Here is a 15,318-nt window from a genome sequence, read left to right on the forward strand (position 1 = left end):
CAACAAGAATTCGAAAATGGGAACAAGCCCTTTAAAGTCCCGCGCACCCGATATTGTTAGATACGTTTAAATCCTAAAGTTTTATTGTTTCGGCACGCGTTCTGGAGACGCACACATACACACTGATTGCTGCGACGAAATAAAAACGAATTAATTACCGCAAAAAACTTCCGAGAGGAGGGCGCACAGCAAAAAATATCGCGCGACAACTGAAGTCTTGTTCATTTCTCGCGTACAAGGTCGCGGGCGGCGTGTAAATCTGACAGACATCCGATTTTGAATTGTTTTCGGCGCGAAAAACGTTCGCGCTTTTCCCCAACAGTTGAAGAACGAGGAGCATGGCCTGTTTGTGTTCTGTCTGCGCAGCAACCAAGAGCAGTTGAATGCGTTGTTGAATGAAAGGCACCGCAAACTACCGTATCACACGAGAGACAACACTCAACAGCGAACGCTGTCTGTGCCGCTTCTGGAGCGATATTTCACGGTCGCGAAGCCCACGGACTCATTGTCATTATCCATAATTCTTTCTGAATTCCAACAGATGACAACCAATAAGAGGTATGATCCTGATGACAGCGATTATAAAAGAAACGTAGCCCTCTCTCTCCTTCTTAGTTCAGTTAAAATATCTATGAGTTATAATCACATCGCGAAAGTTTTGAAACTTTTTTGAATTCGTCTTTTCATTCTTGTAGAGTTCTTCCCAGAATAATTTGAAAACGTTGAAATTTTAGTATATGTAATACAGTACATCGTGGCGATTAAGAAGGTATATACATATATATCCGTTGGGCGCATAAACCATTCCTTGGTATAATTTTCCAAGCCAATTCATACCTAACTAAAAATTTCTATCTATAATTTTTTTGTGGTTCATATTGCAGTAAACTAACCTAACTCAACGATTACGGTAGGAAAAGACAACACAAAGAAAATAAGTGTTTCCGTTACTGTATAGATAGTTCTTTCGTATAACATACAACAGTGTGAGCTACAAAAACCCTTATTTCTGATTGACTCGATTAGCCGCGGATTGGGTTTGGTTGTTTTAATTACTTTTTTCTTCAAACCTCTAAAACTATGCGAAGAAATGATTTTAGAGTCCAATATACCTGTAAAGGGTACCCATTTCAAAGGTACCCAACATTACTTTCTTAAAAACGGTATGATCTACAACATCGATTAAATTAAACAAAATGGTCAGTTTTTAGAGGTCATTCTTAATTTCATTTATAGTGTTGCCAAATTTTGCTTAGTTTGTGATGTACAGGGGGTTTTCTAAAATTTACCAAAATCTTCAAACAAAAAAAACAAAATAGAAGAATCACATTTGTTCAACAAAAAAATGCTCAGTTTCACGTTTATTTAATTTTTGTACCGGGTACGGTTTTGGAGATGCAAATATTTAAAAGCGCATTTTATTACCCTTATTATAATACCCAACACGAGCATAATTTCAGAAGTCGATGTAGAAAATCTATTTTCAAGATTTTTTTATTTTCTTTAAATTACTTTAACAAAACAAGTTGTTCGTATGCCATCACATTTTTGACACATCATGCTTACCTCGCAGACTGAAATTTATAAAAAGTAGAAATTTGCAGAAAGGCAGAGAAATACATCGGAAGTTACAGAAATGTTTTTTTTTTCAATAATTTTATATAAATTTTATATTTTTTTAAGTGATATTTTCCGATATTAACCATTTTTTAAATTTAACTTTAAGAAAAATAAAGCAACTAAGTGTCTTAAAATCATTGTAAAGTTGATTACCTTTAATAAAACTGTCTTTACTACCTACTTTTTTACCTATCTGTGGTAGTAATATATTTTTCTTTCTAGTAATCCTGATTTGCCCACATTTCTGATATGCAATAATTTATATTTGATTATGGATAATAATATTCAATCTAATACTTAATACATAAATTAACAATTCTAAGATTCCTGATATTGTTAAAAACTATTTTTGAGGAGTTTTTCCAAAATGCAACATGTCCAAAAACCCGGTTTTGTAGATAATTAGTAAATACCATTGTGTCTCGGTGTATTGCCCGACAAAGCTGACTACATCTTAAACGCCAATTATTAGAAATCATTTCTTCTTTCCTGATATATCTATATAAAAAGCCTGTGGATTTATGACCTTTTGAAAAAATATTTTGGATGTGTTGCAAGTTGCATTTTGAAAAAGAAATAACGGAAGTAAATGTTAAACGAAAACTTCAAAAAAATTAACTCAAGGGATAAAGATTTTAAAATTAGAATAATCTTAACTAGCAAAATCTGTAATATCTTTGAAATAAGGTAGAAAATACTTAAATGTTTTTAAAAAAAAATATGTTTTAATTTGGTGTTCTTCCGCTGCACAATTACAAACCATCTGTTTATTGACTTTTAACAATAAAATTAAAAATTTCACATAATGATACCATCAAATTGCACTATCACACTGTCGGAGTAAACAACACAAACGCATACAAAATGACCATAAAATAGACATATTTCACTTCGAAAATTACATTTTGAGGTCATGTTTCATTTTGATAATGGAACATCGTATTCGCCAAAGAACAGGTCCGTACTAAATATTTTATTAAAAAGGCTTTTCTGCAACTTGTGATGCATTTCTCTGTATTTCTACAATTTCAACTTATTAGTTTCAGCCTGTGGGTTGAGCATAGAACCTAAAAAGCTTTGTCTAATACAAAAAAATGACTTCAGCAGTTTGTTTAAAAATATTGTTTAAAAAATTCTCGCCCAGTGTACTGTCCGACAACTTCCAAAAATGTACAGAACATTTGCACATAAATAATTGACATCTGTACAGTTTATATACAGGAAACAGTATTCATACAATAGCTTTAAAACAGTAATGCATGACAAATAAAAATATTCATATAAAGAAATTTAGAAAAACAAAAATCCAGCCAGCAACGCAGGATTTAATGTTATAGATGTTGTTTTTTAATATCTAAATAATAAATTATTCGACTTTAACTTTGATAGAACCTGACGAATTAATTTGATTCATATTAGCTTCAATGGCGTAAGGTGAATTTCTGTCATCCGAGAGAAAGCTTAAATTTACCGCCTTTTCACAATTATGTAAAACCTTTTCTTTAAGTTGGTCGAGATTGCAGTGAAAAGCTGTACACAAAAACGTATATTTGTAATTTAGCCTTTGAGGAGATAAGTAGTCTTATAATAATAAATAAACATTTTTTCAAGAAATCCCCAAATTTATTTTTTTTCAGTCTTTTTGTTTATGAATTTTTCTTTAGATCATATTCTTATTACTGCTTGTACATCATCTCTAAATTATCTAGAAATGGTATTGTAACCTTAAAATTACAAAATACGTTAAAAATTATGATTTGAATTTTTCGAATCCATTACAAAAACGTTCGTATGACTGGGAACTTTTTTTTTCAGCAGTTGCTCTATCTAGGATCTCCGCGTGGATGAAAGTCGAATCGCTTGTGTACAAAAGAAAATTGTAAATTTCAACAAAATAATTAATTTCAATTTAAAGTGTTAATTTGCAAAGGTTTCACATAACGTACTTCATTTACAGACATAATTCAAAATAGGAAAAGGATTTTGAGAATCCATCTCAAGATTAACAAAAAATTGTAAAGATTTTCCTTGTTCAGGGAGATTATACCGTCACTTTCTATGACTTCAGTATTTTTATTGTCGCTAGGTACATAAGTTTTCTTCTTTGCAATGTTTTAAAGTTTCAATCATTCACGATTCTACATCATTTTGCTGAAGATACTTATGAGGTTTAATATTATGTAGTGCTAAATGTAAATAGAATATAAAGGTGAGTTGTTTTTAATATAATAGGCAAAATCTATAGTCCTCCAGACGATTCCTGTTTCTGCTTTAAGATACAAGACAGTTACTTTTCAGAGGTTTTTATCAACACTAAATCTTGGTATTTTTGCGAACCAAGACGGTAATGTAGAAATTATTAAAAATATAAAAGTATAAATACCAAGAAATTGGAACATCTAACATTACTGTGCCGCGGACCTGATTCTATCTAACACCGAAGAAAACATTTTTGTTGCACCTACATTTGCGCAGCCCGAGGCCCATGGCCCCCTTTGCACCCCCCTCTTCTACGCCCCTCGTTAGCTAGCTAAATAATCCAATGAAAAATTGTCGCAAATGATGGAGCAGCAACTTATCGAACCATTAAAACAAGAATCGTTCTTTGAATCCATTGAATTTCAAAATATATTATTAGACGAACTACATAAGATTTGCTGTTTGCCGATTTACCAACATTATTAACAAATGTTAACACAGCCTAGTGAGCCTGCTTGCTGTCGACATCCACAAACGGTAAAAATGCATTTGCGTATTTACCAGTTATTAATGCTAGGTAGTTAACAGATCCTCGGACTTACATTCTAGTGCAAAGCTGTAGAATAGGGCGGAAGATCCTCCTCTGCCTCCTAAGAATCATCGGAATGGGTAAGTGAGAGGATTGGGAAGAGAAAGATAAGTTAGACGAAATGAAGACAAAAGATAATTTGCCTAGCTGATCCACGAAAACCACAAAAAACTTCGAACAGTGCGATGACCAACACATAATTAGACAAGAGAAAATATAAGTAGGTATGCTTTCATCAATGAACATGGCAGTGTTATTTTTACTATAAAATTATCGTTACACTAAAGGGCATTTATTTTTCGTTTTTCCTCAAACATTTTCCTTTACGTATTCAATATTCACAAACGATTTCCGATCGGTTGAGTACCCGGAGTCCATTTAACAATTCATTTTAAAAAAGTATTGCCTAATTAAAAGCTCTTAAATATTAAATTAATTACCGACTAATTAACTAATTAATTAAAAACGGAATCGTTTATGTCGCAAACGATTCACAAATAATGAACATAGGTGAAAATTTAATAATTTGTCTTTTTATTTTTTTTGTTAGGTACCTACCTAACTGTAGGCTAGTCTTAAGTTTTTCTGTGGTTTCCATGGATTATGTAGACAAATATTGATGAAATGATATTCCAGAAATTATCTTTCACTTACGTTTTTCAAACCATTACCAGAGGGTCTTCCGACACACTCCTCGACGTAGTACGGACGGACTACCCGTCAATAGACTAATATAATGGAATGAAACTACTCCCGTTTTTTTTGCTCACAATTAGTATATATTAGGTAATATATACATACCTACATATAATTATAATACATAGGTCTTATGAAGAAAAAATTTTACGTTGTTGCGAAGTTGTGTAAAAAAGCAAGATTATCATTATTTTTGTTCAAACCTCCGAAATTACGGTTAATACTTCTCTGCCGTTTCCGCTTATGCTCCAATGTTTTCTTTCCAAAAGAAAAGAATCATTTCGATATCGAGGGAGGAAACATGTTCTCCTTCTAGAACGTATCAGTTTAAAAAATAGACCAGTAAGGGATCATCCATAAAGTACGTCACACCTTAAGAGGGGGGAGGGGTCGACGAAATGTGACACTGTGTGACAAGGGATGGGAGGGGTCCTACGTTTCGTGACGTCACATTTCAATATTTTATATACTTATTTAAGCGATTGTGTGGCATCTGTGGTCTACATTTTGCATCATACAAGGCCACTAATCAACACAAGCCATCATACAAGAGGCAACAAGAAGTTTTGACCATCGCAAAGATTCCTCCTCAAAGAATTGCTACTAGACGTGCCAGAGAAATTCTTTGTTTGGATGATGACGATGATGCTGTACGATTGGATGAAAAAGTTGTTGACACATCGAATTTTTCTGACATTAACAACCCAAACGAGAGCACGAAGTGACTGCTATGCCGGTTATAAATAATTTTTAGGAGTGGGTTTAAAGTCTATGGGTTCAAGATGATTAAATTTGTAACTTCCGTTAATATGATTTTAATTTATTGTTTTGTTAATTTTTTTAAATTTTTGATTTGATGTTGATTATATTAAAAAATAATTTAAATGGAAATAAAACTAATTTCGGAACTCGATGAGGTGTTTTCTTCCGGGCTTTTTGGCCGTGGTCCTTAGCATTTTACTTTTTCAAACGTTTCGCCGTTCTTTGCTGACGGCATCTTCATCATTTCAGCAAAGAACGGCGAAACGTTTGAGAAAGTAAAATTCCACGGACCACGGCCTAAAAGCCCAGAAAAAAACACCACATCGATATACACCGGCCGTGAAAGCTTACGAACTACAGTAATTTCGGAACTGCTTTAATTTAACAATTTGTAAATGTAAAATTGCAAAATACGAGACTTCACATTAGAGAGGGGGGAGTCTTACAAATGTGACAAACTGTGGAATGAACGGGGAGGGGTCAAAAAATCACAAAACCAGTGTGACGTATTTTATGGATGACCCCTAAGCAATGATATGGTTAGCATTTTCCACTTCCTCGTCACAAAAATCATGGAAAGAACTAATCCCAGTATTATGATAATATCGCAGTTCTCCGCACTCTGCAAGGATTTCTTGCCGCAGCTAAGAGTTTAATCTTCCCAGTTTGCAGCCTACGTTTCACCAATTCCTACGAAGCTCTGAGGTAGCCTATCATACAATTTGATGAAACTGTGGCAGATGAGAACAGTTGGTTCGGGGTGTTACTGGACGCATACTTTTGCAAGTTCATTTTGTAATCCAGAATAGGATCACATTGGTTTGGCTAGACTAACACTCAACAGATTAGTATCTCATCGGTCTGTTAAGTGCGCCAGCAGCTTAGACTGCTTAGACCTTGTCGGCACCCTCTGTGGGCATTTTGAATTTATTGTTCGTTTTTGTCAAAATTCGCAAACTTCACGAAATAAATCTTGTCGTTGCCGTGTCTTTCTTTTTATGTGATATTCCTAAAAATACCTATGGTTTGTCTTTTTGGCAACTTTGTAATATAGGATGCTTAGAATTGGATATACATATACTCAATGAATAGTGACTATTTGCACTGCCATCTGCCGTGGAAGTCATTGCTGTCTCGACCGATTTGTAATCATTCGCACGTCAGGCACGCAGAATCAATCGGGTATTTTCCCGAATGCTTAACTATAATTTAACACTTACGCTTCATTATTGTGCGCTGATGTAAACCCTTAATTCTATGTTCTATGACTATGATCTATGGTGTATTATAATCTTAATCTATGGTGTAGTCTGACTTACCCACTTCAATGCTTACCCCTAACTAAATATATCTATTGTCTATGGTCTGACGCATATCTGACGTTAACATAAACAAGTTAACCTTACATTTGCTCATATTTTGTGCACTGTCTACTCACACCCATTTTTTTTTACTGTTGGTTAACTTATATTTGTATTAATGTAAATTCATTTTTAAAAATATACTGTTATGCTTTTCTTATTGTTTACGTATTATTCTTAAGTGAAAAGTGCAAAATGGCAACGTACAATTCTCAAAATTTTGACCAGCCTGAAGAAAATTGTCTTGTAGAAGATGATACTCAAGTACCAGAGGCAAGATTTGAATGTCCAATATGCTTGACATGGCTCAGAGATCCTGTACTTACTTCATGCGGTCATAGATTTTGCAGAAAATGCATTTATTCTTGGCTAGAGTATGTTTTAGCAAGCCATTACATTAGATTCCTTTTTAAGAAATAATTGTTACAGGAAAGATACTGATTGTCCTGTTGATAAAACAAAATTGAATAAAGACACTGACATATTCCCAGATAATTTTACAAGAAGGGAAATTTCCCAACAGAAGACAAAGTGCCCTAACGTTGTAAGAGGATGTTTAAAGGAATTATCTCCTTTGGACATTGAATATCACCTTCAGATTTGTAAATACAGAATTCCAGAGCTCCCTGATAATGAAAAGTTGCGATGCAACTTTGTTGCTGTTGGTTGTATAGAAAAATTTGAAAATGAAGTAGAAGTAAAGGAACACTTAGAAAAAAACATCCACAATCATCTAAATGTAAGTTTATATATTATATTTTGAACTAATTATGAGAAAGAGATGCTGCATGTTAATAAAACTGATATGTATATTTTGCACTTAATTAAAAGCATGTTTGCTTTTTTTTTCATTTTTATGTATTGTTCAGCTTCTTTCACAAGCATACAGTAAATTTATAATTGATCAATCGACGTCCAGTAATGCTTTGGCACAGCAAGCTAATTTTTGGGATCCCCCTGCAAAAATTGGAAGCAACGGTTTGGTTGATGAACATGTGAATAGTTCAAATGAATCTCTTATAAAGTAAGTGCTGCTCCCATTTTTGTTATTCTCAAATAAAAAATAAGTAGATAAGATTTTATACAGTTAATATTTATTTATTGAAATGTATACACGGGTAAAAGCTCTTTAATAGTTATTCAAGGTTTTAAAATGGCACAAATTAAAGTATAATACTTTATAAAAATTATTGGTAGATTTATCAAAATTAATTTATGCTTTCATCATTTATCGTTTTAATTGCCTTGTGGTTGTCTAGTTTGTTTTGCAATATGGAGTAAGATATATAATAATACTGATCTGCTTTCTCTCAGCAATTTTTGTGAAACATGCCAAATAGATTTTTGTAATAAGTCTGTACATCTCGCTTCTTGCTTCAACTTCCAAATTTTTTTAGTGCATGCGATAAATAATATAAGAAACTATGAAACAAACGATGGACAAGTACAAAGTTACTAAGATTTTTGGGTTGCAAAATCCTTTTCCTCTCATTTTCATAATAAATTTTTCTGAATGCCTTTATATGATTACATTTATGTGATTCTCAAAGAATACATTCTCAATAGCAACAATACCAAAGTCTCAATAATAACCACTTATTTTGATTGCAATGTATTTCATACAATTACTAATTTATCCTGTTATAGGTCGCTTTATGAGAAGATAATAATTTTAGAACAAAAAACCAGAGAACAGGATATTATTATAGCAAACATGTCGGAACAGATTTCGTCTTGTAATTTACTAATTTCAACAGTACCGACAAAATTTTGCTTTGGAAGCTTTTTATGGCCTGTAGCAGATTTTAAAACTAAAATTACGCGAATGAGCAATAATAGTCACATGATGTGCTACAGTCCAGGATTTCAAACATCTCCATTTGGCTATAAGTAACAAATGTGATCTTTCATTTTCAAAAATAGAGCCCTATTAATATTTGTGTATTTTTTTTGTTCTATAAAGGTTGTGCATACGACTCAACTTGTCTCCCAAAAATCCTAATTATCTAGCAATTTTCATTCACATGATGAAAACAGACCACGACAACAGCTTAGATTGGCCCTTTAATGGAAAAATAAGTATCACCGTTGTTCATCCCGTGTAAGTTTTTGTTTTTTTTTTTTGGGTTCTGTACCAAAAAGTAAGTAAATAAGTAAAGGGTCTTTATGGTGACACTTTGGTAGGGGTGTAGGGTGTATGTATTTCTAAAATATTTGATAAGGTACAAAATCTGTGGTGTCTATTTTTTCTGTTAATTATTGCGTGTTTAGTAATTTGGAACAAAATATAAAGGAAACGATGATGACTAGACCGGAGTTGGAAGCATTTAAAAAGCCCAAACAGGAGTTGAATCCTCGAGGATTCGGTTATACAGAATTTGCCTTAATTCAAGATCTGTGTTCAGAAGGGTTCGTTGACAAAGACCAATTATTAATTAAGGTCCATGTTCAGCCTGTGTGAATAATAAATCATCAGCACAATATATTTTATGCAACTAATGGGCTGATAATAGATCTACCGTATACGCTTTTAGATTTATTTTTTTTTAAACACAGAAATTATTGTTTATGAAACTTGTATATTTTACAATTGACGGTTTTTTATAATTATTAATTAGATTTAAATAAATTTTATGAACTATAAATCGTCTCTTTATTTTCATCTGAATTTCATATACATAAAATTTGTTGAGCACACATTTTTACTAGGCTTATATTCTGTTAGGATTTATAAACATAAGCTGACAAATGTATGTATTGTTGTAAAATGGAACAATTTTGCGGATTTTTACAAATGACTTAGTAAATGTTGGTTTTGGCTTTAACTTTGATAGAACCTGACGAATTAATTTGATTCATATTAGCTTCAATGGCGTAAGGTGAATTTCTGTCATCCGAGAGAAAGCTTAAATTTACCGCCTTTTCACAATTATGTAAAACCTTTTCTTTAAGTTGGTCGAGATTGCAGTGAAAAGCTGTACACAAAAACGTATATTTGTAATTTAGCCTTTGAGGAGATAAGTAGTCTTATAATAATAAATAAACATTTTTTCAAGAAATCCCCAAATTTATTTTTTTTCAGTCTTTTTGTTTATGAATTTTTCTTTAGATCATATTCTTATTACTGCTTGTACATCATCTCTAAATTATCTAGAAATGGTATTGTAACCTTAAAATTACAAAATACGTTAAAAATTATGATTTGAATTTTTCGAATCCATTACAAAAACGTTCGTATGACTGGGAACTTTTTTTTTCAGCAGTTGCTCTATCTAGGATCTCCGCGTGGATGAAAGTCGAATCGCTTGTGTACAAAAGAAAATTGTANGTTCATATTAGCATAAAAACATTGAACAAATTAAAACACTTTCTTTGGCTAATAAACTAATCAGTAAAATCAAATTAGGAAAAATTACTGGAGAAAACGTAGTTCTTGAAAGTACTAATACTTACATAAAAAATAAATAAAATGAACTATATTAAATACATACAATATCAACCAAAACTGACATTTAGTAAGTTTCACATTAAATAAATATTATTATAAAGTTAAAATCTACATGGAATGTTCATTATTCTTAAGATCTAATGATATATGTCCGTTGTGTGTTATTTTGGCCTTCAATTTATTATGAACACATTCAAATAAACTTTCAATAAAGTGAGGAAAACCATCATATCCTAAAATAAGAAGAATGAAAAAATTAGAATAACAAGGCTCAAAGGAAATGTAGATCACAACAGTTCAGCACGGAAAGCTTCTTCACTTCAGTTAATCAAAGATTGTTATTTAGTAAAATTTGTTGTATTTGGAGTAAAAAGGAAATAAGCAATTAATACATATTTAATTTTTTTTTTAAGTTTACCTTATGTGACTATAGTGACGGTCAGAAAGGATGTAAATGGTCTTGTACAATACCAACATTGCTTTTAGGCGATATGAGGGGTAAAAATGCTGAGCGAACGATATGGCGATGAAAAAAAAAAAATTTGGAAAAGATACTAACTTGCAATTTTTTGAAGTTTATTTTTTTTTAGCAAGAAAACCTCCAAATAACTTTTTTTAATTACCTGGAAAAGCGTTGACATCAATGATTCCATACTTTCCAGAGTTATTATCGATAACAACATCAGCTCCCAACAATTCCATTTTAAAAGCTTTACGAAGAGTGCAAGCAATTTTATGTAGAACACTTGGATCAAGAAGAACAGGGCAAATCATTTTTTCTTCACTGTCCAGTATACATAAACTACTTTGTGCTCCAGCCTTTGACACATCACTGCTTTCAAAAAATATTGTTTGTTGATTCTCATCAGCATAAAAATTCTTCAAAGATGGTCTCTGTACAAAATGATGCTTTTCACCAACGATAAATATTTTATAAAGTACAGCATTATGATTGACAAAACTCTGTGCAACACATGGTGGTTTACAGTCTTTTATGTTATTTTTGTTGAAAATGATGGCCATACGATGGGCCTCTTTTGATCCATGCCCCAGCATAGGCTTGCAAATGAATGGGAATGTAACACCAGCCATTTCCAATTCTTGCTTCATTTTATCCCTGTCATCCGAAGTAATTTCACAAAAATTAGGAGTAAATATTCCATACTTATGAAGACTGCTGTTGTTGATTATGCTATAAGCTGTATATCTACTTAGTAATTGACGGATTGAGCTGAATGGATCAATTATAACTATTTCAGGATGATTTGATAAATAATTTTCTATTGTATGCATGATTGCAGCACTCTTAAACACAATTATAATCGTAAATACAATAATAATAACAAAGTAAACCCAGCAATTAGCAAACCTACCTTAAAGTCTCCCTGCTTTTCTAGAGCTATAAAATCAGTCATTTTGTGGAGGAAAACTGAGAACGGTCCCTGAGACTCTATATTTGAATTTAAATCCAACTAGAATGTCTCAATTTAATAAATAAAATGTATATTTTGTCTTTTTACTTACTAAAAAGACATTGTACCCATATTGTTCAAAGTATTGTTTAAATTCATTCCATTTAAATTTGCATAGTTTTTTATCTGACATCCAACATGCTATACGATTTTCCGGCAGCATATTTGTACATTGAAATCATGAATAACAAAACATTAACGTAAAAACAAAACATTCATGTGTTATCAGGTTATCACCTCAAGCCTTTTGAGGTTATCAAATTAACAACACACGTAATACACTCTTCGGTGGAAAAAATGCTTTTTAATAAAATAAAAGTATTTTACTGTACCCATGCTATTGTCAATGTAATACTATTACATACCAATTACGATTTATTAGCATTTTAGATTTTAAAAAACAAATATGAATTCGTATAAAACACAATATTTTTTTGACATCAAAACCAATAAGTAGTGGCGCTATAGCAACATTATCTATTGTAACAACCAAATAAACAACTTACAAGTAATTTTTGGTTTCAAATTATTTCAACAGGAATGAATAGAAAAATAAATTAGAAACGTAAATTTATCTTAAAACCTTTTTTGAGACCAAATGATGCACAGTACAATTTTTTTATTTCAAAATAGAGAAAACTATTTAATACGAATTTTTCCCCAAAAAGAATAAAATCTTGTATTTTACATTGTTTTGTCAGTATAACGCAAAAAATATAGTATATTTTTTATTGCCTATAAAAAATAAGCTTTTCGTAAGTTCAATTGAAATTACGAATAAGAGCATAGTGTAAATTAACAAAAATAAACGTCAGGGATTTTTATATTATGTATTATTAAATAAAGTTGATGTTAGTAACTACTATACTAGTTGAATTAAATATAATAATCCTTAACTTAATTATCTTTAATTCAACTAGTACGGTAGTTACTAAGATCAACTTTATTTTTGGACACCATGGGTTTCTTTAACAACATTACAACTCGTTTCAGGATACAAACTGCCACCAACCTAAAATTATGGGTCAAACTTAACACCAAAAAGGCATCACTGTTAAACAGGACAGTATTTTTACTCAACTGTAAACGTAGGAAACCTATTGACATCCTCAATTTAATTATCTTTATGTATTTATACTTCGTAATTCTTAAAAGATGAAAAAAACAATTATACGTATGATGAAATAATTACACCTTTTTTATCATTCTTCATAACATTAATAAGATGATTTAATTCTATATTTATTTCATCAGAACTGGTTCCGTAGCTCGCGGCAAGATACGGCAGCTGATATCTTAGCCATTTTCTTGTTTACATGTCAGATTTTAATATTTAAATGCATGTATGTTATGTATTATGTTCCTTGTTCAATTCCATTTACAATAATATTTAATTCAGGTATAAAACGTGACATGTTATGAATTTATAATTAGCTTTTTCTAATATAAACACGGTGGTAAATAATCTTTCAGGTTTATGTTGCTTACGTTTGCGTGTGGTTCGTTTTAGATAACTATTGAGTACAAATATGACCAGAAATTTTAATTTTCAAATGAAATCGTTAAAATCCATGTAAGTATTTTTTTGAGGTTAATTTATTTATAAATGTTTCTAAAATATAATTTATTGAAATATTTTAATTTGTTTTAATTGAAAGAATTTTTAGTTTTAAGTACATATGTATGTATTCTTTAAATTCTTTTATTGCATATAGCAGAAATTAGTGATTCTTGTTACAGATGTATTAATTATACAATAAATAATATAGCAGAAATAGTTAAATTAAATAGAGAGGGTTTAGCATACCTACCAAATAACGTAAAGGATCGTTTATTAAGTAAATTTACCGTTTCGTCACATTTTTGGAGAAATGTGAACCTTAAGAAGATCCTTTCACTGTTAGTTCATCAAAATGTAAAACATATTGATCTTACCTGTATAGTAGTTGACGACGAGATATTAGAAATAATTGAAAAATGTAGTGAATTAAGTGATTTAACTTTGATGTATGTTGGAGTCCACTCATTAACAAGTAAAGGTAACTATTTTATCATATAAATGAAATTGTTGGTATTTTAATAATAGGTATGTTTTAATAATAAGACTTTGTTTTTAAGGATTGGTTAAATTTTTCTCTAAAATGCACAAACTTAGTATAGTTAAGGCATCCCATTGTGATGCAATTGATGATAATGTTTGTAATATTCTCTTCGAAAATAATCCAAACTTAATTGGCCTAGACATTGGAGGCTGTTTTAAAGTTACAGACAAATCTCTTGTCAAATTATCAAATATGAATAAATTGGGCTGTTTAAATCTGTCAGAAACAAAGGCAAGAATTTTGATTATTTCTATATTTACAATTCCAATTTAAGTAGTATTATGGTTTAGTTATTCACCTAATGTTTATTTATTTCAAACCAGTAATTACACTAACTATAATTCTACAGAGGTGAATTGTAGTTACCTGTTCATAGGACTTGTAAAGAAAAAGAAAAATAAAACTAGCGAATATGTAAAGGACGAAGGTTCATAGGCAGACTTTTTAGCCCCAAAAATTGTTACTTATCTTCTTGCTGTTCATCCCAATTTAAAATACTTAGACATTCAGCAGCATTCTAATAGAGAAAACAAAATAAACAAAAATTCATCATTCCACTAGTTGAATTTTTAAATAAACCTGTTCAGTAAGAGACAGGTCTCCTTGACCTATGTTTTTGACCACAGCTTGGGGAGTGTCTGTGGTGGTGCACTTGGGCAAAGTTATTAAAAATATCCTATTAATGTTAATGTCATTAGATATTTAATGCTTCTACTTTAGAGTTCATATATTTTTATTCTATCGATATCTTACGATTTTTATAGAAAAATGCCTCCACTTTTTGCAGATTCAGGAGAATGTTTTGATACTACCGCAATTATTTATTTATTTGATGTAATGGCAGCAGCAGTACAACGGCATAACGTAGAAAAATGATATGAAGGGAAGTAATCTAAATGATTTGTTAAATCCAGAGGATATAGACGTACAATAAAAATGATATCTATTAAAATTTTACCTCATCATAGTTGTACTGAAAGCTAATTAACAAATATAAAAATTAAAAAAAAATTATAAAAATACTTAAGTTGGCTAATGAATGTAATGTATGTTATGTATTATGTTCCTT

At 31.2% G+C, this 15,318-nt stretch overlaps 3 protein-coding genes across 4 annotated transcripts in view; 2 read left to right on the plus strand and 1 right to left on the minus strand.

Moving 5' to 3' along the window:
- Window positions 1-7,241: 7,241 nt before the first annotated feature.
- Window positions 7,242-9,818, plus strand: LOC108733106 (TNF receptor-associated factor 6). Its single transcript, XM_018464159.2, has 6 exons — window positions 7,242-7,601; window positions 7,657-7,966; window positions 8,097-8,251; window positions 8,875-9,117; window positions 9,191-9,328; window positions 9,499-9,818. The coding sequence occupies exons 1-6, from the start codon at window positions 7,423-7,425 to the stop codon at window positions 9,686-9,688; spliced, it is 1,215 nt and encodes a 404-aa protein (XP_018319661.1). The 5' UTR covers window positions 7,242-7,422; the 3' UTR covers window positions 9,689-9,818.
- Window positions 9,819-10,590: 772 nt separating this feature from the next.
- On the minus strand, window positions 10,591-12,595 carry LOC108733110 (inositol-tetrakisphosphate 1-kinase). Its single transcript, XM_018464162.2, has 4 exons — window positions 12,200-12,595; window positions 12,049-12,147; window positions 11,299-11,980; window positions 10,591-10,908 (listed from the first exon to the last, which is right to left on the minus strand). The coding sequence occupies exons 1-4, from the start codon at window positions 12,308-12,310 to the stop codon at window positions 10,784-10,786; spliced, it is 1,017 nt and encodes a 338-aa protein (XP_018319664.1). The 5' UTR covers window positions 12,311-12,595; the 3' UTR covers window positions 10,591-10,783.
- Window positions 12,596-13,429: 834 nt separating this feature from the next.
- LOC108733140 (protein AMN1 homolog) overlaps window positions 13,430-15,318 on the plus strand; it is a 3,897-nt gene continuing 2,008 nt past the window's right edge. Inside the window, exons 1-4 of one of the 2 annotated variants that reach the window (XM_025981484.1) lie at window positions 13,431-13,546; window positions 13,621-13,720; window positions 13,888-14,186; window positions 14,266-14,480. In XM_025981484.1, coding sequence (XP_025837269.1) covers window positions 13,677-13,720; window positions 13,888-14,186; window positions 14,266-14,480 — 558 coding nt within the window. In that variant the 5' untranslated portion in view covers window positions 13,431-13,546; window positions 13,621-13,676. Of the gene's footprint in view, window positions 13,721-13,887; window positions 14,187-14,265; window positions 14,481-15,318 lie in introns of both variants that reach the window. The other variant, XM_025981483.1, reaches the window with a different exon arrangement.

Source organism: Agrilus planipennis, unplaced genomic scaffold (genome assembly GCF_000699045.2).
Source record: "Agrilus planipennis isolate EAB-ADULT unplaced genomic scaffold, Apla_2.0 scaffold53, whole genome shotgun sequence".
In the NCBI taxonomy this organism is placed as follows: domain Eukaryota; kingdom Metazoa; phylum Arthropoda; class Insecta; order Coleoptera; family Buprestidae; genus Agrilus; species Agrilus planipennis.

Coding starts and splice junctions, on each gene's coding strand:
- LOC108733106 (XM_018464159.2), top strand. CDS start 7,423: ATGGCAACGTACAATTCTCAAAATTTTGACCAGCCTGAAGAAAATTGT. Junction 7,967..8,096: donor ACATCCACAATCATCTAAAT/GTAAGTTTATAT, acceptor TGTATTGTTCAG/CTTCTTTCACAAGCATACAG. Junction 9,329..9,498: donor ATCACCGTTGTTCATCCCGT/GTAAGTTTTTGT, acceptor TTGCGTGTTTAG/TAATTTGGAACAAAATATAA.
- LOC108733110 (XM_018464162.2), bottom strand. CDS start 12,310: ATGCTGCCGGAAAATCGTATAGCATGTTGGATGTCAGATAAAAAACTA. Junction 12,148..12,199: donor ATGGGTACAATGTCTTTTTA/GTAAGTAAAAAG, acceptor GAGACATTCTAG/TTGGATTTAAATTCAAATAT. Junction 11,981..12,048: donor AAAAGCAGGGAGACTTTAAG/GTAGGTTTGCTA, acceptor ATTGTGTTTAAG/AGTGCTGCAATCATGCATAC.